Source organism: Dendrobates tinctorius, unplaced genomic scaffold (assembly GCF_039654945.1).
Source record: "Dendrobates tinctorius isolate UK_male_01 unplaced genomic scaffold, ASM3965494v1 ptg000171l, whole genome shotgun sequence".
In the NCBI taxonomy this organism is placed as follows: domain Eukaryota; kingdom Metazoa; phylum Chordata; class Amphibia; order Anura; family Dendrobatidae; genus Dendrobates; species Dendrobates tinctorius.
Genome location: NW_027361838.1, coordinates 15,183,606 through 15,208,843, shown reverse-complemented (window position 1 = coordinate 15,208,843; position 25,238 = coordinate 15,183,606). Strand labels below are relative to the sequence as shown.

General features: G+C 42.9%; 1 protein-coding gene across 21 annotated transcripts in view; it reads left to right on the top strand.

Annotated features, from left to right (window-relative positions):
- The window catches only part of EPB41L3 (erythrocyte membrane protein band 4.1 like 3), a 466,618-nt gene that overhangs the window by 320,272 nt on the left and 121,108 nt on the right, over positions 1-25,238 (top strand). For all 21 annotated transcript variants that reach the window (XM_073550905.1, XM_073550907.1, XM_073550910.1 and 18 more), the window contains 3 exons: positions 2,063-2,167; positions 8,212-8,254; positions 22,376-22,451. In XM_073550905.1, coding sequence (XP_073407006.1) covers positions 2,063-2,167; positions 8,212-8,254; positions 22,376-22,451 — 224 coding nt within the window. The remainder of the gene's footprint in view (positions 1-2,062; positions 2,168-8,211; positions 8,255-22,375; positions 22,452-25,238) is intronic.

Genomic DNA, 25,238 nt, shown 5'->3' with positions numbered 1-25,238 from the left:
CCGAGCCCCGACGTGTGTCCATACAGTAGTTTTCTCCCACATATGGGGTGTCAGCGTACTCAGGACAAATTGGACAACAACTTTTGGGGGTCCAATTTCTCCTGTTACCCTTGGGAAAATGAAAAAATTGGGGACTAATTGATCATGTTTGTGGAAAAAAATACGATTTTTTTTATTTTCATGCCCTGGCATTATAAACTTCTGTGAAGCCCTTGGGGGTTCAAAGTGCTCACCACACATCTAGATAAGTTCCTTGGGGGGTCTAGTTTACAAAATGGTGTCATTTGTGGGGGGTTTCCACTGTTTAGGTACATTAGGGGCTCTCCAAAGGCAACATGACACCCTCAGACCATTCCATCAAAGTCTGCATTCCAAAACGTCACTACTTCCCTTCCGAGCCCCGACGTGTGCCCATACAGTAGTTTTCTCCCACGTATGGGGTATCAGCATACTCAGGACAAATTGGACAACAACTTTTGGGGGTCCAATTTCTCCTGGTACCCTTGGGAAAATAAAAAAATGGTGACTAAAAGATCATGTTTGTGGAAAAAATACAAATTTTTTATTTTCACGCCCGGGCGTTGTAAACTTCTGTGAAGCCCATGGGGGTTCAAAGTTCTCACCACACATCTAGATAAGTTCTTTAGGGGGTCTAGTTTCCAAAATGGTGTCATTTGTGGGGGGTTTCCACTGTTTTGGTACATCAGGGGTTTTCCAAACGCGACATGGTGTCCGATCTCAATTCCAGCCAAAAACGTCAAATGGCGCTGCTTCCCTTCCGAGCTCTGCCATGCGCCCAAATAGTGGTTTACCCCCACATGTGGGGTATCAGCGTACTCAGGACAAATTGCACAATAACTTTTAGGGTCCTGTTACCCTTGGGAAAATAAAAATTGGGGTGAAAAGATCATTTTTGTGGAAAAAATATGATTTTTTAATTGTACCGCTGTACGTTATAAACTTCTGTAAAGCCCTTGTGGGTTCAAAGTTCTCACCACATATCTAGAAGTTCCTTGGGGGGTCTAGTTTCCAAAATGGGGTCACTTGTAGGGGGTTTCCACTGTTTAGGTCATCAGGGACTCTCCAAACGTGACATGGCGTCCGATCTGAATTCCAGCCAATTTTGCATTGAAAAAGTCAAACGGCGCTCCTTCCAGTCTGAGCTCTGCCATGCGCCGAAACAGTCGTTCCCCCCCACAAATCAGGTATCAGCATACTCAGGACAAATTGCACAATAACTTTTGCAGTCCAATTTCTCCTGTTACCCTTGGTAAAATAAAAAAAATTGAACCTGAAGTTTTTTTTTTATGAAAAAAAGTTAGATGTTCATTTTTTTTTTAAATATTCAAAAAAATTCCTGTGACGCACCTAAAGGGTTAATAAACTTCTTGAATGTGGTTTTGAGCACCTTAAGGGGTGCAGTTTTTAGAATGGTGTCACTTTTGGGTATTTTCTATCATATAGACCCCTCAAAGTGGCTTCAAATGTGATGTGGTCCTAAAAATAAAATGGTGTTGTAAAAATGAGAAATCGCTGGTCAACTTTTAACCCTTATAACTTCCTAACAAAAAAAAATTTTGGTTCCAAAATTGTGCTGATGTAAAGTAAACATGTGGGAAATGTTAGTTATCAAGTTTTTTGTGTGCCGTATCTCTGTGATTTAAGGGCATAAAAATTCAAATTTGGAAAATTGCGAAATTTTCAAAATTTTTGCCAAATTTCCGTTTTTTTCACAAATAAACGCAAGTTATTTGAATGAAATTTTACCACTAACATGAAGGACAATATGTCACGAGAAAACAATGTCAGAATCACCGGGATCCATAGAAGCGTTCCAGAGTTATTCCCTCATAAAGGTACAGTGGTCAGAATTGTAAAAATTGGCCCGGTCATGAACGTGCAAACCACCCTTGGGGGTGAAGGGGTTAATGTCTGACATTTTGACAGTGTACTTGAGCTTACTTAGTATTTCTATGGGCTATTTTAGCATTACTGGGAATTACACGTGCTGAAATGCTTGAGTGCTTGTAATAATGTAACTATAGTCTTTCTTTTTTTGCAGAAACGGTCAAAAGGTCAAGTTCTTTTCGATAAAGTGTGTGAACATTTAAACCTATTGGAAAAAGACTATTTTGGCCTGGTGTATAGAGATTTGGAAAATCAGAAGGTATTTTTTTTTTCTCAGTGTTTCCAGATTAAATCTGTAAGATACAAATAACTTCCATTACTCTGTACTACCTGGTGATAACGCTGCCCAAATATTTTACTAATATATTACAATAAAAGTAAACATGAATTTACATATACAGTATGTCCAAGCCACACTTATCCTAGACCGTAAAGTCCCAATGTTCCCAGGCCATTTCTTATTATCATACACTGCATATAGTTGTTAGACTTAGATTTATGAATGTGATGTAATTATTATGCAGAATTCTATAGCATATAAATACTGTAACTATTATAATAATTACATTATAGGAATGAGATTAGCTCATGTATCAGCTACCACCTCTATGCTGCAGTGCTTAGTTTCAGCCCTTTTTTGCAACTTCAATCCATCTATTATGTCCGTTAAATATTTTCACAATTCCAAACGAGAATAAGAAATGCAAGCACATTAGACCCAAAACATATCGCTAAGACAGTGATTACCAGAAGGACTCTACTTTTGTAAAAGTTGATGTCACTTGAAAAAAATCTTCTCTAGCAGTAAAGCCCATTGTTGTGTTCTTGTGTAACTACTCGAGACGCTTGGTTTATATAGTGCTGTGCCTGCTTCCAAAGCAGTAGTTTTAAAAGAAGAATATTAACATTAAGTTAACTTGCATGTGACATAATTTGTTAAAAATCGAATGGTCGTTTTATAGCATATTTCATTGTACACATCAGGGCTTCTATCAACATTTTTTTTTTCTTACCCATTTGGATCCTTTATGGTATAAACCAAGTATCCGAAGTTTAATGTGGAACGTTGTCTAAAATCTACTATAGATGGTTTCAATGTTAATTTCTTCCTGGTCAACCAGTGTAGCTTTAAAATATTGTAACCCTATAATTCCATGGAAAACTAGTACTCTATGGAGAACTAGTAATTGGTTCCCAAGCACCCATAAGATAATAAACTGATTTTGTCTTTTCCTCTAGGTCATTGGCAGTGTATGGACAGCCGGAAACCCGACCATCAACGCAGAATGACTGTTCAAACCAAGTACAAACGCTTGGTGTGTCATGGCAGGGGCAATTATTGATATACACCTATCCACCTGCTTGGTTTCCATCTATCTCTGATCTTCTGTTACTCTGTAAAGCCGAAGCTGTCACTCAAAGAAGAGGGTGAAGGTAGCGATAGAGAGAAAAGCAGGTGGGAAGGTGTATAAATGATTGGCCCCGCCGTGACACATCGAGCGACGGGACTTGGTTTGAACGGTCATTCTGTGTTGACAGAGTCCCTTTAACCTCACGGTTTTGTAAATTTACGGCACTTGTCCCTTATGAGGTCCTATGCTTTGTGCATGGCAGTCATCTCACACGAAGATGTATAATAGTGTTTTTAACTCTTTAAAGGGTCTCTGTCACCTCATTTTTTGCATATACAGTCATCGTCAAAAGTTTTGAGAATGACACAAATATTATATTTTCACATGATCTGCTGGCCTCTGGTTTTTATATGTGTTTGTCAGATGTTTTTATCACATACAGAAATATAATTGCAATCATATTATGAGTAGCAAAAGGTTATATTAACAGTTAGAATGAGTTAATGCAGCAAGTCAATATTTGCAGTGTTGACCCTTCTTCTGGATCAAATCCTGACTGATAGCAGTCCATTCTTGCAAAATCAATGCTTTTATTTTGTCTGAATTTGAAGGTTTTTGTTTGTCCACCCGTCTCTTGATGATTGACCACAAGTTCTCAATGGGATTAAGATCTGGGGAGTTTCCAGGCCATGGTCCCAAAATCTCTGTTTTGTTCCCTGAGCCATTTAGTTATCACCTTTGCTTTATGACAGGGTGCTTCATCATGTTGAAAAAGGCATTGTTGATCGCCAAACTGCTCTTGGACGATTGGGAGAAGTTGCTCTTGGAGGACATTCTGGTACCATTCTTTATTCATGGCTGTGTTTTTAGGCAAGACTGAGAGAGAGCCCATTCCCTTGGCTGAGAAGCAACCCCACACATGAATGGTTTCAGGATGCTTGACAGTTGGCATGAGACAAGACTGGTGGTAGCGCTCACCTGGTCTTCTCCGAATAAGCTGTTTTCCAGATGTCCCAAACAATCGAAAAGGGGATTCATCAGAGAAAATGACTTTACCCCAGTCCTCAGCAGTCCACTCCCTGTACCTCTTGCAGAATATCAGTCTGTCCATGATGTTTTTCCTGGAGAGAAGTGGCTTTGCTGCCCTCCTTGAGACCAGGCCTTGCTCCAAGAGTCTCCGCCTCACAGTGCGTGCAGATGCACTCACACCTGCCTGCTGCCATTCCTGAGCAAGCTCTGCACTGCTGGTAGCCCGATCCCGCAGCTGAATCACTTTTAAGAGACGGTCCTGGCGCTTGCTGGTCTTTCTTGGGCGCCCTGGAGCCTTTTTGGCAACAAGGGAAACCTCTCTCCTTGAAGTTCTTGATGATGCGATAGATTGTTGACTGAGGTGCAATCTTTCTAGCTGCGATACTCTTCCCTGTTAGGCCATTTTTGTGCAGTGCAATGATGACTGCACGTGTTTCTTTAGAGATAACCATGGTTAACAGAAGAGAAACCATTATGCCAAGCACCAGCCTCCTTTTAAAGTGTCCAGTGTTGACATTCTTACTTAATCATGACAGATTGATCTCCAGCCCTGCCCTCATCAACACCTGTGTTAGGCTAGTTTCACACTAGCGTTTTGGAGCGCAGCGACGGCCTGCGCACGGCCGCCGCTAAGCCCCGCCCCCTGTCGCTAAGCCCCGCCGGTAGCTCCGCCCACCGGCGCATGACGCTGCATGCGCCCTGCGTCCCCTATCTTTATCACAGGGGGCGCAGGCCGTGCGTAGTATGCGTTTGGCGGCGCATGCACCTTTTTGACGGTGCGCCGACGCAACCAAAATGCAGCAGGTTGCGTTTGGCGCAGGTCGGCGCACCGTCAAAAGGACACATGCGCCGCCAAACGCATACTGCGCACGGCCTGCGCCCCCTGTGATAAAGATAGGGGACGCAGGGCGCATGCAGCGTCATGCGCCGGTGGGCGGAGCTACCGGCGGAGGCCTGGCAGGGGCGGGGCTTAGCGGCGGCCATGCGCAGGCCGTCGCTGCGCACATAAACGCTAGTGTGAAACTAGCCTTAATGGAGAAATCACTGAAACGATGTTAGCTGGTCCTTTTAAGGCAGGGCTGCAATGATGTTGAAATGTGTTTTGGGGGATAAAGTTCATTTTCTAGGCAAATATTGACTTTGCAAGTAATTGCTGTCAAGCTGATCACTCTTTATAACATTCTGGAGTATATGCAAATTGCCATTAGAAGAAATGAAGCAGTAGACTTTGTAAAAATTAATATTTGTGTCATTCTCAAAACTTTTGGCCATGACTGTAAGCTGCAGCCACTGCCATTAGGGGCTTATCTACAGCATTCTGAAATGCTGTAGATAAGTCCCCGATGTAACCTGAAAGATAGGATAAACAAGTTCGATTATACTCACCGAGGGGCGGTGCGGGTCCGATGGGTGTCGCAGGTCCGGGTCCGGCGCCTCCTATCTTCATACGTTGACGTCCTCTTCCTTGCTTCTGTCGCGGTTCCTGCGCAGGCGTAATTCTCTGCCCTATTGAGGGCAGAGCAAAGTACTGCAGTGTGCAGGTGCTGGGAAAGGTCAGAGATGCCCGGCGCCTGCGCACTGCAGTACTTTTCTCTGCCCTCAACAGGGCAAATCATTACGCCTGTCCAGGAGTCGCGACCGAAGCAAGGAACCGGACCTGCGACACCCATCGGGCTTGACCGCCCCAGGTGAGTGTAATATAACTTCCATTTTTCTTATCTTTCAGGTTACATCGGGGGCTTATCTACAGCATTATAGAAACCTGTAGATAAGCCCCTAATGGCGGTGGCCGCAGTTTATATACGAAAAATGAGGTGACAGATTCCCTTTAAAGCTTTGCTATTTGGAATAAAATATATTCAGTAAGTAGCGTACCTTTAAAGTGTTTTAAAAGATACTGACATAATGCACCTGTAGTTGTATCAGAAAAGGTTTGTATAAGCTAGTATGGGTTTGATGTTGATGTGCTAGCAATCTGCAGGCTGGCCATGTACCTTTCATCTTCCGTAAGTGATTAGAAGAGAGCAAAGCCTAAGGCGAGCTGTTGTAGCTGGCAGGTGCATACATAATTGCCAAATAATTATAAGCTGGCCTTTGTTGCTGAAATCTCTGCAAGGCACTCCAGCATTCAAGCTGATATCAGGTATTCATTTAGATTCTGACAACACCTTGTTACTAATTGCATTTCCATATGTATGAACCAATAAATTAGAATTTATTTTTTGCAAATTCATTTTTAGACGGACAAAACATTTTTGAGATTTTGTTCCAGTGCTGTTAGTCTGTTTCTAGGACATCTGTTATACTTTACTACAAAATATTACCAAAAAGAAGCAAAATAGAATTAGATCGTTCCCCGATGTTGTCAATTTTGTGTGATGTCAGTGTCAAATTGAATGTCCCATCACAAAATGGGAAACCGTATTTTGTGAGGGGTTGAATATATTTTTTATGTATTAAGCGCTTGTTCTTATACAAAGATTTGTTTTCGATCTGTTGGACACCTATTCACTGAATTCTTCTTTCAATCATTTTCGGGCCTTACATCCTCCTGTAATCTAAAGTTGTCTCATAGCAGCATGCATGGACAAGCTTAGTCTTGTCAGTACATGTCTTTGCCGTAGGACACAGTATTGGAGAGAATAGGAAGGAGAAGAAAGTATTGTATTATGGTAGAAAATCTTTGCCTCATCTCTTTCTGCTATAGCAACCCTGGAATGCAAAGTCAAACACAAGACAATTAAACGGGTTGGTCACTACTTTGATTCCCTTTAGTGTGAATTAAATACCATAGATAAGCACTTTTTGTATGCAAGAACCCTGCTTTCCTAAATCCTTCTGTAATTTAAGATTCTCTCCTGATTACATGATCTCTGGCTGATAATCCTTTGGCTTCCTGTCTTGTAACATCAAGTTGTCCATGACTTCCTAGCTTTGGAATCTATATACTGATGATGTGCATATTGTGACTAGCTATCTAAGGTGTATAAGCAGCATTAAGTTATTCTGACCGTACTTCCCAAATCCGCCTTTAACTGGTCATTCTTTTATTCTTCCAATCAGTATTCTATTGACTTCAGTACAGCTTCGAAAATTGACACAACGCTGAATTTGCCATGCAAAATTTAAGCAAACTGCACATTTCCCTGTGTACTACCCACTTTAGTATCAAATGCATCTACTTACATGAATGGTCATAAATATAATACATTAAAGTGAACCTGTCAGGAGGATTGTGCACAGTAACCTGTCAGAAGCCTAACACATGAATACCAAAGCAGAGCACCACATAAAGACCCCCACTGGCCACCCCAAGGCACGAGCATATCACTAACTCAAAACTGAAAATAAAGATAAAACAACAACCACAAGACGGATTTCATCACCCAGGTATCATTGTAATCAGTATAACACTAACAGTATGACACTGTCTTTAGGTTACTGTGCACAATCCTACTGACAGGTTCACTTTAATAGACTTTTCCCATCAGAGCAGGAGACCACAGCTTGTTATCTAATGTATGATTATACCAAACACATAAGAGGAAGGAATACCTGTACTCAAAAGAAGAACTCCGTGTTTTTGTAGTCATATTTTTAATTTTATCTGCATTGTCCATCAGCTGAGGTCAATGAGATTAGACCGCCGGTACAGAAAACATGCACCTGTTGTCTAATCCTTTCAAAACATAAGGTGTAGATTCACAAAATGCGATTTTAGTGCCTAACAGAGATTTTTTGCAATCCCATGTGCTTTAAGCCAATTTTATTAACATATCTTGGTTATATTTACAGGCCTCATACTTTGCAGATAAAGATATATCATGACTTCTTTAAGAACACTGTGCATTACTGCTGATATTTTCACTGTTTCATGGTCATTGATTAGATTTTGATTACCGTATTCTGTCTTTTCTTTTAGAACTGGTTGGATCCTGCTAAAGAAATCAAGAAACAAACACGAAGTAAGTTATACCCGTGGATTGTTGTAGGATATGGAACGCTCACCCAGGCAGACATGATTTTTTTTTTTTGTAGTAGTGACTACATAGGTGACAATCATGGATACGGTTAAAGGGGTTGTCCAGCTTTTTTCCTAATCTGTGTGCGTACCTAGGCTGCAGAATGCTGACAGTTTGTAATTTACTCGCTGTCAGCATTCTACACTGTTGCCTAGATACCACATTTGAGGATGTAGCCAGTACTCTCCTGATTCTGGAGGACCTTCTCACATCACATGTAGAGTTTTCCTGTCTGGCAGAGACTGGACATAATGTCACAACAGACACGACGCCCCCAGTCTCTGCCAGACCCTGCCCAACCTCCTGCTTCTTCTATGGATTCTGGTACTTTCACAGTCAGCCTCTTTAGTGTCTTGATGATATGAGATCATCTCCTGCACAGAGCTGATCACTGGCTGCACCCACTATACTTGTATTGGGTAGGAGGCTGCTGCAGGAGCAGACGTGGATTAGAAAGATCTGGCCCTGCAGAAGAAGAGAAGGAAAGAGGCAAGTGTGGTAAAAAAGCAAGAAGAGGGGTGAAGTATATATGTGGGGCAGTTGTATAGGAAGGGACAATGGAAGAGACAGGAAATCTAGTGGCCCCTCAGAGGGGGTGTTGGCTGAGGAGTGGGCACTGATTCTAGTTTGCTATCGTGGGCAGGGTCACAGGGAAGAAGTGTGGACAATTCTGTGCTAAGGAGCAGTAATCTTGTAAGTACTGCTAAACATCTAGAGAAGTTTTATTATAGGTTTTCCTCATTAAGAGGACATATACGTGTGGGGCTTAGGAAAAAGGCGGAGCTTGGCGTTCCTTGTGGGTGAAGCCTATCAATTTAAAAAAGCTATTCATTATCACAGTAGGGACTCAATGTCATGATCACGTGTGTCAGGACGCAGATGTTTCTGCAAGGCGAACCCATGTGACACACGTGACCCTGGATACACCGCCTCCAGTGGGGCGCATTTAAATAATAAAACGTGCAGGTGGATACGCCGCCTCCACCTGGCGAATTTGGGTATTACACGTTATACATACAATCTGGTAACCCCGCCTCCAGTACGGCGAATTTAAATAATAAGGGGGACCTGGGAAACTTAAACAATGGTGGGCCCTGCGATAGGGAATGGGGGACGTGGAGACCTCCTAAGCTCCCCTGAGCCAGTGTCCCTGCACTCCTTACATTCCCTAAACAGGCTCCGCACCTGTCGCCGCACGCGTACCTTAACGCCCTTGCTCACCCTGACCATAAACCCTCACTAGGGAATGGGTCGGTGCGGAGACTAATCCCACCACTGCACTAATAACACACATGAGGAAAGAGACAATACAGGGGAAACACCACTTAGCTTTGCTCTGTTGCGTGCGCTCCTAGCAACAGAGCCCACCACTTGCGTGCGTCTTCTCCTCCACCCGGATCCATCACCATAACAGGATCCTTCACCTTAGTGCAGCCTTGGAGCAGAGTCCACCACCAGTTGCAGCTGCTTAGTAAACAGAGTCCCAAGGATGAGTTCAGCTTCTGACACGAAGTCGAGCATGCTTGAGTCCAGCTCAGCAGCCAAGTCCCACATGGTGAGTGCCACTCTCCATAGTCGCCACTCCACCAGCCCATGCAGACACTTCCCGCTGACACCATCACTGCGACCCCACCACGCCATGCCAGCCCTTCGTCCAGACACCATAGCTGAAACACGTCCCCCCTGGCTAAGCTGCGCCGGACTCCTCACCAGCTCCATCCTTCCTCCAGGCTCTCAAACTCAAAGTGAAAACAAACTCACAATATCACAGGCAGTGATTGCACACCCCTAGCACACCTTTATATGGTGTCACACCTGATACATGATTAAGTGCACAAAAACCTAAAGTGCAATATCAAAAACCACCAGCGGGGACAGTCAAGACACCTTGGAACTTTCCAAAGTAAAAAAAGTTCACCCAGTGCAATTTAAAACTGTCAGATCATGACACTCAAATGTCTTCTCTGCCTAGAAGGCAGTGTAATCTAATTGGTAAGTGACATGTATCTGTGTGAGTAATGCATATCTATTGGACGAGTGATGCATATCTAGCGTGTGAGTGACGCATATCTTGTGGGCGAGGGACATGTGAGTTCCTTTTGCTGTCAGTGTCGGTCCCTGCTAAATGGAATGAATTATAATGTAGGTGCTCCTAAATGGATGCCACTATTAGTGTGTTGTGGATGACACTACCACGTGGCTACTGTTGGAAAATATCAGCCACATGGTATTACTAGTCTGAAAGTATCTCCCGACAATTAAAGGAATTGTACCAAATTTGGTAGTTATTCACTATTTATGAAAATAGTAGTGTACCACAGTATATTGCCTTTTTTCATTTTATCAAAGTTGAGAGGTATAGGGATGTCCTCTTCTTCTCCACGGTGCGGGCCTGGGGATCGCATTCCTTGCATGCAGGTCAGCCATGTGATGGCATGAAACAGGTGATTGGACCAAGCTGTGCTATCAGCTGTTATCAGTTTTAGTTGTCCTGCCTGTATATACAGTATGTGTAAGTAATAAGGTATCACAAATAAATGGTCTATGTGTCTTTTATTTTTTAGACGCCTCCTGCTTTTTCCGCAGGACATCTGTCACTTCCGTAGCTCAACACAATTATAAGGTGTGTCCTTTTTTTTAACAAATGGCATGTGTAAAAATGTTTTTTTCCATGCTATTTGTTAAAAAAAAAGAATTAGAGAGGTACACACTTTATAACTGTTTTGAGTGTGTGATAACGATCCACATTGGGGCCGATTTACAAATGCTCGTACTTGGGATCCCCCTCCAGTGGCATGTCAATCACCAGTGGCTGTTCTACCAGATCAGAATCCTGCAGCCAGTTCTGATCTGATTCTTAGCACAGCCTGATATAATTATTGTTGCAAACACAAATGTATGATGTTGCACAAGGCTGACAAATCAGAAAAGGATTCATTTTTGTAGGGTCCATGGACTGGCAGCTGTGTGCAAATCATTTTGGTCTTCTGTAAAATATAAAATAATCATTTATGTATATATCTGCTCATGATGACATTTTCATTTATGTAAAGCAGTAAATACATCCACGTGTTTTTGCATATACTGTGGTGGAACTTGGCACCATTGAAATTGTTCCAGAAAATTAAGTATTTCTCCCAGAAAATTGTAACAACAATTGCACATGATTTGTTATACATATGTTCATTTCCTTTGTGTTTATTGGAACAACTTAAAAAAAACTTTACAAAAAGGAAAATTGGATTTCACACAAACCCCCAAAATGGGCCGGACAAATTTGTTGGCACCTTTCCAAAATTGTGCGTGAAAAACCTTGTTTGACGCATTTGATGATCATTCAAACTCGCCTGTAGCAAGTAACAGTTGTGGGCAATATGAAAATTACTGCTGAAACCAGATAAAAAGGGGAGAAGTTGATTAAATCTTTATATTGTGTGTCTGTGTGTGCCACACTAAGCATGAAGAAAAGAAAGGGGAGAAGAGGACTTGAGAATCAAAATTGTTGAAAATATCAGCAATCTCAAGGTTACAAGTCCATCTCCAGAGACTTTGATATTCCTTTGTCCACAGTGTGCAACATAATCATAAAGTTTACAACCCATGGCACTATAGCTAATCTTCCTGGACATGGAAGGCAGAGAAAAATTGCTGAAAGGTTGCAAAGCAGGATAGTCCAGATGTTGGATAAGCAGCCCCAATCAAGTTCCAAAGAAATTCAAGCTGTCCTTCAGGCTCAGGGAGCATTAATGTCAGGGCAGACTATCCTTCAACGTTTAAAAGAAATGAAACGATGTGATAGGGTACACAGGAGGGGGTTCTGACATAGAGACATAAAAAAAAGCTAGAATGCATCTTTGCCATAATGTATTTGAGTAAGTAAAGCCCCCTTCTCACATAGCGAGATCGCTGGTGTCACCGATTTTGTGACGCAACAGCAATCTCGCTACATGTGACATGCAGCAGCGACCGAACCCCCCAGCTGGATGTCACTGATCGTGCTCGAATGTCCTGGGCCATTTTTTTGTCGTCGGCGCCCTGCTGGCCAGCGCGCATCGCTGTGTTTCACCCGACGAGCTACCTCGTTAGCGATGCAGAACTCGGGGGCGCAGACTGGAATCACTCAGAATTGCTGCTGTGTGACAAGGTACCAACGACCGCCAAGGATCGCTGGATGGTTGCTGCTTCGCTGAAGAGATCTGCCTGTTTGGCAGCTTACTAGCGATCATTTAGTGACGCACCAGAGATCCTTACCAGGTCGTATCGTTGTCGGGATCGCTGGTGCGTCGCTAAGTGAAACGGGACCCTAAGTAAATCTTTCTGGGAAAGCATCTTGGGAACAGATAAGACCAAGATGAAGCTTTTTGGTAAAGCACATCATTCTACGGTTTACCAAAAACGGAATAAGGCCTACAAAGTTAAGAACACGGTACCAACAGTAAAATATGGTGGAGGTTCAAAGATATTTTGGGGTTCTGCTGCCCTTCAGTGTGCAAGGCATCATGAAATCTGAAGATTACCGACAGATTTAGGGTCGCAACGTAATGCCCAGTGTCAGAAAGATGGGATTGCGTACTAGGTCATGGATCTTCTAGCAGGACAATGACTCCAAACCTAATTCAGGAATCACCCAGAAATGGATGGCAACAAAAGGCTGGAGAGTTCTGAAGTGGCCAGCAATGAGTCTGGATCTAAATCCCATTGAACACATATGGAGAGATCTTAAAATTGTTGTTCGGTGAAAGCACCTTTCAAATATTGGAAACCAGGAGCAGTTTGCAAAGAAGAGTTGTCCAAAATTCCAGTTGAGAGGTGTAAGAGGCTTGTTGATGGTTATCCCCTTAAGCCCCAAGGGTGGTTTGCACGTTCATGACCGGGCCAATTTTTACAATTCTGACCACTGTCCCTTTATGAGGTAATAACTCTGAAACGCTTCCATGGATCCCGGTGATTCTGACATTGTTTTCTCGTGACATATATTGTACTTCATGTTAGTGGTAAAATTTCATTCAAATAACTTGCGTTTATTTGTGAAAAAATCGGAAATTTGGCGAAAATTTTGAAAATTTTGCAATTTTCCAACTTTGAATTTTTATGCCCTTAAATCACAGAGATACGGCACACAAAAAACTTGATAAGTAACATTTCCCACATGTTTACTTTACATCAGCACAATTTTGGAGCCAAAATTTTTTTTTGTTAGGAAGTTATAAGGGTTAAAAATTGACCAGCGATTTCTCATTTTTGCAACACCATTTTATTTTTACGGACCACATCATATTTGAAGCCACTTTGAGGGGTCTATATGATAGAAAGAAAATACCCAAAAGTGACACCATTCTAAAAACTGCACCCCTTAAGGTTCTCAAAACCACATTCAAGAAGTTTATTAACCCTTTAGGTGCGTCACAGGAATTTTTTGAATATTTAAAAAAAAAAATGAACATTTAACTTTTTTTCACAAAAAAAATACTTCAGGTTCAATTTTTTTATTTTACCAAGGGTAACAGGAGAAATTGGACTGCAAAATTTATTGTGCAATTTGTCCTGAGTACGCTGATACCTGATATGTGGGGGGAACCACTGTTTGGGCGCATGGCAGAGCTCAGAAGGGAAGGAGCGCCGTTTGACTTTTTCAATGCAAAACTGGCTGGAATTCAGATCAGACGCCATGTCTCGTTTGGAGAGCCCCTGATGTACCTAAACAGTGGAAACCCCCCAAGGAACTTATCTAGATATGTGGTGAGAAGTTTGAACACCCAAGGGCTTCACAGAAGTTTATAGCATACAGCCGTACAATTTAAAAATCATATTTTTTCCACAAAAATGATCTTTTCACCCTCAATTCTTATTTTTCCAAGGGTAACAGGACCCTAAAAGTTATTGTGCAATTTGTCCTGAGTACACTGATACCCCATATGTGGGGGTAGACCACTATTTGGGCGCATGGCAGAGCTCGGAAGGGAAGCAGCGCCATTTGATGTTTTTGGCTGGAGTTGAGATTGGACACCATGTCGCGTTTGGAGAGCCCCTGATGTACCAGAACAGTGGAAACCCCCCACAAATGACACCATTTTGGAAACTAGACCCCCCAAGGAACTTATCTAGATGTGTGGTGAGCACTTTGACCCCTCCAGTGCTTCACAGAAGTTTATAACGCCCGGGCGTGAAAATAAAAAAATCGTATTTTTTCCACAAACATGATCTTTTAGTCCCCATTTTTTTTATTTTACCAAGGGTAACAGGAGAAATTGGACCCTAAAAGTTGTTGTCCAATTTGTCCTGAGTACGCTGATACCCCATATGTGGGAAAAACTGACTGTATGGGCACACGTCGGGTCTCGGAAGGGAAGTAGTGACGTTTTGGAATGCAGATATTGATGGAATGGTCTGCGGGTGTCATGGTGCGTTTCGAGAGCCCCTGATGTACCTAAACTATTGAAGCTCCCCAAAAGTGACCCCATTTTGGAAACAATGTGTGGTGAGCACTTTGAACCCTCAAGTGCTTCACAGAAGTTTATAACGCCTGGACGTAAAAATAAAAAAATCATTTTTTTCCACAAAAATTATATTTTTGCCCCTAATTTTTTATTTTCCTAAGGGTAACAGGAAAAATTGGACCCCAAAAGTTGTTTTGCAATTTGTCCTGAGTAGGCTGATACCCCATATGTGGGGGTAAAACACTGTTTGGGGGCATGGCAGAGCTTGGAAGGGAAGGACCACCACCATTTGACTTTTTCAACTCTGAATTGGCTGGAATTGAGATCAGACGCCATGTTGCATTTGGTGAGCACCTGATGTGCCCAAACAGTGGAAACCCCCAATTCTAACTCCAACCCGAACCCCATCACACCCCTAACCCTAATCTCAGCCCTAACCCTAGCCCTAATGGGAAAATGGAAATAAATACATTTTCTTCTAATTTTATTATTATTCCCTAACTATAAGGGGGTAATAATGGTGGGTTGGATTTACTATTTATGGCGGGTTTTTATGTTTGGCGGCAGTCACATGCTAAAAGACGCTTTTTATTGTAAAAATAGTTTTTGCATCACCACATATTGAGAGCTATAATTTTTCTGTATTTTGACCCACCGAGTCATGTGAGGTCTTATTTTTTGCGGGACGAGTTGACGTTTTTATTGGTACCATTTTCTGGCACGTGACATTTTTTGATCGCTTTTAATTCCGATTTTTGGGACGCAGAATGAACAAAAACCAGCGTTTCATGAATTTCTTTTTGGGGGGGGGGGGTGCGTTTACACTGTTCCGCGTGTGATAAAATTGATAAAGCGGTTTTATTCTTCGGGTCAGTATGGTTACAGCGATACCTCATTTAGGTCGTTTTTTTTTATGTTTTGTCTGTTTTATGCAATGAAAACTATTTTATATAAAAAATAATTATTTTTGCATCGCTTTATTCTGCGAGCTATAACTTTATTTTTTCGCTGATGATGCTGTATGGCGGCTCGTTTTTTGCGACAAGACGTTTTCAGCGGTACCATGGATATTTATATGCGACTTTTAGATCGCGCGTTGCACTTTTTGTTCGGCGGTATGATAATAAATCAATATTTTTTGCTTCGTTTTTTATTTTTTAAGGGGTTCGCTAAAGGGGTTAAATAATGGGACAGTTTTATAGGGCAGGTCGTTACGGACGCGGCGATACCAAATGTGTACTTTTATTATTTTGGTTTTTTTTTATTTCCAAAAAATCAATTTATTGGGGGAATATTTTTTTTTTCTAATTTATTTGGCGATTTTATTTTAGCACTTTTTTTTTTTTTTTAACTTTATTACATTGTCCCAGGTGGGACATCACTGTCCTGTGACAGATCGCTGATCTGTCACGTCACAGATCACTGTGACAGATCAGCGATCTGTCACAGGCAGTGCAGCAGGCTACCTCGTGCCTGCGCTTTGTAGGCACTGAGGAAGCCGACTCCCTGCAGGCCCCCGAAGGTCCCCGTCGCCATCTTGGATTCGGGGGGCCTGCAGGGAAGGAGCCCCCAGCAGCAGCGCTGCACATTGCGCTGCCGTGCGGGGCTCAGGGAAGCACGGAGGGAGCCCCCTCCCTGCCGATGCTTCCCTTTAACCCCCGTTACACCCCGATCGTGTTTGATCGTGGTGTGCAAGGGGTTAACGTGTCGGGGGCGGTCCGTGACCGCCCCTGACACATTGTGCTGGGTGTCAGCTGTGATAATCAGCTGACACCCGGCCGCGATCATCGGCGCTCACTACGTGGGCGCCGCTGATCGCTATGATGTACTATCCCGTCCCTGGGAATTAAGTCCCAGGGCACATGGATGGGATAGTACGTCATATGGGATTAAGGGGTTATAGGAAACAATTGATTGCAATTATTTATTCCAAAGGGTGTACAACCAAATATTAAGTTGGGGGTGCTAACAATTTTGGGGGTTTTGTGTCAAATTATGTCCAATTTGCCTGTTTTCCTTTTTTTGTGTTGTTCCAATACACACAAAGGAAATAAACGTGTATAACAAAACTTGTAATTGCAATAGTTTTCTGGGAGAAATACTCAGATTTCTGGAACAATTTCGAGGGTGCCAATGTTTTTGACCATGACTATATGTGAAGTGTATAATATAGAGATTTTGGCAAATAGATTAGTAGGATCTATTGTAGCCGAGCCGGGGTCCTGCAAATTTCTTTAGATGACATTTGAATGCCACCATGATCCGGTTTTGATGCACTGTTCTACATGTTTTCAAAAGTTGTCAGGTTTGGTTATGAAATGAGCAGTTTCCTAATGATTTTGACCTGAATTCAAGCTTGATAATGAAAAGTGCCCTTAAATATGTTTTCTTCACTAGAATATTTTCAAGCCATCCTTGAATACTCAATGTATTATATTTGAGGTATTGGGGCTCACAGGATAAGAATCCATGATTCAAGGGAATAATGTAACAATTGACATTAATGTCTCAAAAGACATGTTTTTTGTCATGAATGATGGTTCCTTTAACCCCTTCCTGCCATCCGACGTACTATCCCGTCCACGGTACCCGGGCCCGTATGACCGGGGACGGGATAGTACGTCGGCGCGATCAGCGGCGCCCACGTGGTGAGCGCCCCTGATCGCGGCCGGGTGTCACTGATTATCACAGCTGACACCCGGCACAATGTGTCAGGGGCGGTCACGGACCGCCCCCGACACGTTAACCCCTTGCACACCGCGATCAAACACGATCGCGGTGTACCGGGGGTTAAAGGGAAGCATCGGCAGGGAGGGGGCTCCCTCCGTGCTTCCCTGAGCCCCCCACGGCAGCGCAATGTGCAGCGCTGCTGCGGGGGACTCCCTTCCTCCAGGCCCCCGAATCCAAGATGGCGACAGGGGCCTTCGGGGGCCTGCGGAGGCTGGCTTCCTCAGTGCCTGCAAAGCGCAGGCATGAGGAAGCCTTCTGCAGTGCCTGTGTCAGATCGCTGATCTGTCACAGTGATCTGTGATGTGACAGATCAGCGATCTGTCACAGGACAGTGATGTCCCACCTGGGACTATTTAATGAAGTAAAAAAAAAAATAAAAAAAAGTGTAAAAATAATTTTAAAAAAATCGCCAAATAAATTAGAAAAAAAAAAAAATATTCCCCCAATAAATCCATTTTTTGGAAATAATAAAAAAAAAAAATAAAAGTACACATATTAGGTATCGCCGCGTCCGTAACGACCCGCCCTATAAAACTGTCCCATTAGTTAACCCCTTTAGTGAACCCCTTAAAAAATAAAAATAAAAAACGAAGCAAAAAATGATTTATTATCATACCGCCAAACAAAAAGTGTAATAACGTGCGATCAAAAAGACGCATATAAATAGCCATGGTACCGCTGAAAACGTCATCTTGTCCCGCAAAAAACGAGCCGCCACACAGCATCATCAGCGAAAAAATAAAAAAGTTATAGCTCGCTGAATAAAGCGATGCAAAAATAATTATTTTTTATATAAAATAGTTTTCATTGCATAAAACCGACAAAAACATAAAAAACGACCTAAATGAGGTATCGCTGTAACCGTACTGACCCGAAGAATAAAACCGCTTTATCAATTTTACCACACGCGGAACGGTGTAAACGCACCCTCCCCAAAAGAAATTCATGAAACGCTGGTTTTTGTTCATTCTGCATCCCAAAAATCGGAATAAAAAGCGATCAAAAAATTTCACGTGCCCGAAAATGGTACCAATAAAAACGTCAACTTGTCCCGCAAAAAATAAGACCTCACATGACTCGGTGGGTCAAAATACAGAAAAATTATAGCTCTCAATATGTGGTGATGCAAAAACTATTTTTACAATAAAAAGCGTCTTTTAGCGTGCGACAGCCGCCAAACATAAAAACCGCCATAAATAGTAAATCAAACCCCCCATTATCACCCCCTTAGTTAGGGAAAAATAATAAAATTAAAAAAATGTATTTATTTCCATTTTTCCATTAGGGCTAGGGGTGTGTTGGGGTAGGGTTAGGGTAGGGTTAAGGCTAGGGTTAGGGTTAGGGGTTCGGGTTGGAGTTAAAATTGGGGGTTTCCACTGTTTGGGCACATCAGGGGCTCTCCAAATGCAACATGGCGTCTGATCTCAATTCCAGCCAATTCTGAGTTGAAAAAGTCAAATGGTGCTCCTTCCCTTCCAAGCTCTGCTATGCGCCCAAACAGTGTTTTACCCCCACATGTAGGGTATCAGCCTACTCAGGACAAATTGCAAAACAATTTTTGGGGTCCAATTTCTCCTGTTACCCTTAGGAAAATAAAAAATTGGGGGCAAAAATATCATTTTTGTGGAAAAAAATGATTTTTTTATTTTCACGTCCGAGTGTTATAAACTTCTGTGAAGCACTTGGGGTTCAAAGTGCTCACCACACATCTAGATAAGTTCTGTGGGGGGTCTAGTGTCCAAAATGGGGTCACTTGTGGGGAGTTTCAATAGTTTAGGTACATCAGGGGCTCTCCAAACGCACATGACACCCGCAGACCATTCCATCAAAGTCTGCATTCCAAAACGTCACTGCTTCCCTTCCGAGCCCCGACGTGTGTCCATACAGTAGTTTTCTCCCACATATGGGGTGTCAGCGTACTCAGGACAAATTGGACAACAACTTTTGGGGTCCAATTTCTCCTGTTACCCTTGGGAAAATGAAAAAATTGGGGACTAATTGATCATGTTTGTGGAAAAAATACGATTTTTTTTATTTTCATGCCCTGGTATTATAAACTTCTGTGAAGCCCTTGGGGGTTCAAAGTGCTCACCTCACATCTAGATACGTTCCTTAGTGGGTCTAGTTTTCAAAATGGGGTCATTTGTGGGGGGTTTCCACTGTTTAGGTACATTAGGGGCTCTCCAAAGGCAACATGACACCCGCAGACCATTCCATCAAAGTCTGCATTCCAAAACGTCACTACTTCCCTTCCGAGCCCCGACGTGTGCCCATACAGTAGTTTTCTCACACATATGGGGTATCAGCATACTCAGGACAAATTGGACAACAACTTTTGGGGTCCAATTTCTCCTGGTACCCTTGGGAAAATAAAAAATGGTGATTAAAAGATCATGTTTGTGGAAAAAATACGAATTTTTTATTTTCACGCCCGGGTGTTATAAACATCTGTGAAGCACTGGGGGGGTCAAAGTGCTCACCACACATCTAGATTAGTTCCTTAGGGGGTCTAGTTCCCAAAATGGTGTCATTTGTGGGGGGGGTTCCACTGTTTTGGTACATCAGGAGTTTTCCAAACGCGACATGGTGTCCGATCTCAATTCCAGCCCAAAACGTCAAATGGCGCTGCTTCCCTTCCGAGCTCTGCCATGCGCCCAAATAGTGGTTTACCCCCACATGTGGGGTATCAGCGTACTCAGGACAAATTGCACAGTAACTTTTAGGGTCCTGTTACCCTTGGGAAAATAAAAATTGGGGTGAAAAGATCATTTTTGTGGAAAAAATATGATTTTTTAATTGTACCGCTGTACGTTATAAACTTCTGTAAAGCCCTTGTGGGTTCAAAGTTCTCACCACATATCTAGATAAGTTCCTTGGGGGGTCTAGTTTCCAAAATGGGGTCACTTGTAGGGGGTTTCCACTGTTTAGGTACATCAGGGACTCTCCAAACGTGACATGGCGTCCAATCTGAATTCCAGCCAATTTTGCATTGAAAAAGTCAAACGGCGCTCCTTCCATTCTGAGCTCTGCCATGCGCCGAAACAGTCGTTCCCCCCCGCATATCAGGTATCTGCGTACTCAGGACAAATTGCACAATAACTTTTGCAGTTCAATTTCTCCTGTTATCCTTGGTAAAATAAAAAAAATTGAACCTGAAGTATTTTTTTTATGAAAAAAGTTAGATGTTCATTTTTTTTTTTAAATATTCAAAAAAATTCCTGTGACGCACCTAAAGGGTTAATAAACTTCTTGAATGTGGTTTTGAGCACCTTAAGGGGTGCAGTTTTTAGAATGGTGTCACTTTTGGGTATTTTCTATCATATAGACCCCTCAAAGTGGCTTCAAATGTGATGTGGTCCTAAAAATAAAATGGTGTTGTAAAAATGAGAAATCGCTGGTCAACTTTTAACCCTTATAACTTCCTAACAAAAAAAAATTTTGGTTCCAAAATTGTGCTGATGTAAAGTAAACATGTGGGAAATGTTACTTATCAAGTTTTTTGTGTGCCGTATCTCTGTGATTTAAGGGCATAAAAATTCAAAGTTGGAAAATCGCGAAATTTTCAAAATTTTCGCCAAATTTCCGTTTTTCTCTCAAATAAACGCAAGTTATTTGAATGAAATTTTACCACTAAGGCTGGTTTCACATTAGCGCTTTTTAAGCGCACGCACGGCCGGGGGTAGCTCCGCCCCCGAGCCGGCTCTCTGCCCGGCGTGCCCGCCCCTTGCTTGTAGCGCCGCCTCCTAGCGGACAGCGGCACCTGCGATCGGCGCACCCTATCTTTAGCATAGGGTGCGCAGATCGTGCGCAGGCCGTGCGCTAGTTGCGCTTTGACCTGCGCTGCGCAATTTTGACGGTGCGCCGTGCGCGCCAAAATCGAACTTTTCGGATTTTGGCGCGCACGGCGCACCGTCAGAAGTGCGCAGCGCAGGTCAAAGCGCAACTAGCGCACGGCCTGCGCACGATCTGCGCACCCTATGCTAAAGATAGGGTGCGCCGATCGCAGGCGCCGCTGTCCGCTAGGAGGCGGCGCTACAAGCAAGGGGCTGGCACGCCGGGCAGAGAGCCGGCTCGGGGGCGGAGCTACCCCCGGCCGTGCGTGCGCTTAAAAAGCGCTAATGTGAAACCAGGCTAACATGAAGTACAATATGTCACGAGAAAACAATGTCAGAATCACCGGGATCCATGGAAGCGTTCCAGAGTTATGACCTCATAAAGGTACAGTGGTCAGAATTGTAAAAATTGGCCCGGTCATGAACGTGCAAACCACCCTTGGGGGTGAAGGGGTTAATGTATAGTATGTTCATCATATTTTTTTTTTTTTTTTTACTATGAAGACTACACTATTCTGCATATCAGAAAAAAAATGACCAAACTGCGCAAAACATGACAGATTATATTAGCGTTGTGTCTCATTGTGCTGTTGCCATTAAAAGTAATGTGCATACACAGAAATCTCATGCGGTTATATTGTCCTCCAGCCCCCCAGTCCTGTGCACTGGCACAATGATAATTACACTGTTGCTCTGTGGCATATTATCTTCTTTATTTTTAGCTGAATTGTGCCAGAATGTCTCGCACTCTCTGCATCCTTCCCAGCAGCATTCTCACCCATCACTTTTATTTTCAGTCAGATCTGGATTTTGCTGCTTTTCTGTACACCATAATGACCTTGCATCTTCCAGCATTTCCCTGCTGCAGTCCTGATGAAAGTTGTTTTGCAGCATGCTGAGTCTCAAATGATTTAATACTTGTGGAAATCTTATGTCTGCAGACATTTCTGTGTTCCTCCAATACAAGTGACACAGAAATGGGCACATCACTTGTTACATGAGGACTTCAGGATGATATTGTAATAAAAATAAGTGTCAGATTATTTATTGTCCCCTTTTTTCAGATGGTTCTTGGCACTTCTCATTTAATGTGAAATTCTACCCACCTGATCCTTCCCAGCTTTCAGAAGACATAACCAGGTATTTATACTTTCTTTAAAGTGCTTTGTGCACTTCCAGCCAGCGTCTGAAATATTTAAATGGCTATAAAATTGGCTTTTATTTTGTCTGTTTTTAAATGGGGGATAAAACCTTAGAAAAATGGATCATAATAACGATTATACAGAGTTCTTGTCAGTATAGCTCGGTGCTTCTGAGGATGTACACAACGATAATGGTTCTCTTAATGACTAGCTCTAGTACAGCACTAAATCCTTATGCCCATTAGTGGTGGCACTGGTGTCCTTAATGGAAATTTTAACTCTGTACCAGACTTAGACAAATTCATTGTCTCCTCTTGAAGTCCATCTAGTTTAGGAATCTGTACCATAATCTCTGCTTGTTCCTTAAACTGTTCTCTATGTTTTCATAATTGTAATATAAGCTTTGTTTATGCCCCTATTTTGGCATTTTTACCAAAGATGTTGGCAGGGGCTTAATAAAGATTGAGTTATTACTATACATCATAGCCTTCGAGATTGTGTTCATTGCCTACTTTAGGAGTGGATGGTGGGTATTCTTTTTTTACATCAGCCATGTACAGTTAAGAGGACTGGATGTTGGCAAGCTCTAAATTTTCAGCTTTTTTAAGGTGGCCGTACGCATTAGGCAGAAATAATAATCAGGTGAATCATGATACTTCTACTTTATACATATTTGGCTCCTGTGTTCTCTATGCGAAAGCTGCTGCCAGAATTCTCTAGCAGCAACTTTTATCACTGAGTCCAAAGCAACTGCAGTCCAAAATCAGACATCGTGGATCCTGTTCTCTTCTAACCTCATCTGTTGGTAAAGCCAAGAAGATTCCATATACAGCTCTGGCAAAAATGAAGAGACCACTGCACAGTTTTATAAAAATCAGCTACTCTACATGTCTGACAGCCATTCCATTCCAGTGTCAGTTGAATTCCAACCAGAGTACACCTCATTCTACTTAATGTGCTTCTGATTAGGTGATCACCTGAACAAAATCTTATTTAACGAAAGAAAGTATAAAAAACCCTGCTGTGGTGTTCACAATGCTCTTGCAATAGGACAAGCTGGATGGCAAAGCAATTGCTGGTAATATCCCAAAAGTAATAGGAATGAAAAAATAACTTTTAACCATGCCATAGGAGTTGAAAAGAAAAGTCTTGAGTGAGGAAAAGAAGGGCTCAATTCTGGCTTTACTAGCAGAGGGATTTCTAAGAGGGCAGTCCATTACAACTAGGTCAAGCAGCTGACATTGGGCAGGACGAAGCTACAGACGGCGAAAACTATTCTCCACTGACCGGGATGACCGTCATCTTATTCGAATGTCATTCAGCAACCACAGGATGATATCGAGTGACCTACAAAAGGAATGGCAAATGGCAGCTGGGGTGAAGTGCACGACAAGAACAGTTCGTAACAGGCTCCTAGAGGCAGGGCTCAAGTCATGTAAAGCTAGAAAAAAGCCTTTCATCAATGAGAAGCAAAGGAGATCCAGGCTAAAGTTTGCCAAAGACCATAAGGATTGGAACATAGAGGACTGGAGTAAGGTAATCTTCTCTGATTAGTCTAATTTTCAGCTTTTCCCAACACCTGGTCGTATAATGGTTAGACGGAGACCTGGAGAGATGTACAAGCCACAGTGTCTTGCACCTACTGTGAAATTTGGTGGAGGATCGGTGATGATCTGGGGATGCTTCAGCAAGGCTGGAATTGGGCAGGCTAATCTTTGCGAAGGACATATGAATCAAGCCGCATACAAGGTTATCCTGGAAAAACAGTTGATTCCTTATGCTCAGGCAATGTTCCCAAACTCTTGAGGACTGGTTTTTCCAGCTGGACAATGCGCCATGCCACACAGTTAGGTCAATCAATGTGTGGATGAAGGACCACCACATCAAATCCCTGTCATGGCCAGCCCAATCTCCAGACCTGAACCCCATTGAAAACCTCTGGAAGATGGATAGTCGCAAGACATCAAAGAACTCCTTAAATTTTTGTACCAGGAGTGGCATAAGGTCACCCAAAATCAGTGTCAAAGACTGGTGGCAAGCATGCCAAAACTCATGAAAGCTGTGATTAAAAATCATGGTTATTCCACAAAATATTGATTTCTGAACTCTTCCGGAGTTAAAATTATTAGTATTGTTGTTTCTAAATGATTATGAACTTGTTTTCTTAGCATTATTTGAGGTCTGCAAGCACTGCATTTTGTTTTTTTTTTATTTAATTTTTGTTTTACCATTTCTCATTTTCTGAAAATAAGTACAAAATTTAGTACTTGGAAATTCGGAGACATGTCAGTAGTTTATAGAATAAAAGAGCAATTTACATTTCACTAGTCACCTTCCACGACAGCCACCTTGGAGGTTGTCTCCCCTCCCTAATGGGGGACAGGAAACACAAAGTGGTTAAATAACCCTCCCCTTCCTGCTACTTCCAGTGTTTTTCCTGTCCCCCAGTGGGACATGAAGAGGTTACGAGGGGCTGCCGTGGCCAGTGAACGGAGCTCCTAGATACTCACAGCTGGGCAGCTGAGGTCGGGGGGTTCGCCTCTCCCCCTCGTCGCTGCTCCCGTCTCCACCTCCCGGTGTGACTCGGGATTGGTCCGCCCCTCCCGCGCCCTCCGGGGTAAAGTGGGGTGGTTTAGTGCCGGCCGGGGTCCTCTAGCCAGCTCCTCGGCTTCCTCCTTCCTCCCACGCTGCTGTACGGAGGCCATGCGCGCATCAGGAGGGGGCGGGCGCCCGACCGGGAGTGACGTCAGCGCGCACTTCCGGTTCGCGTCCTCCAGCGTTCCCT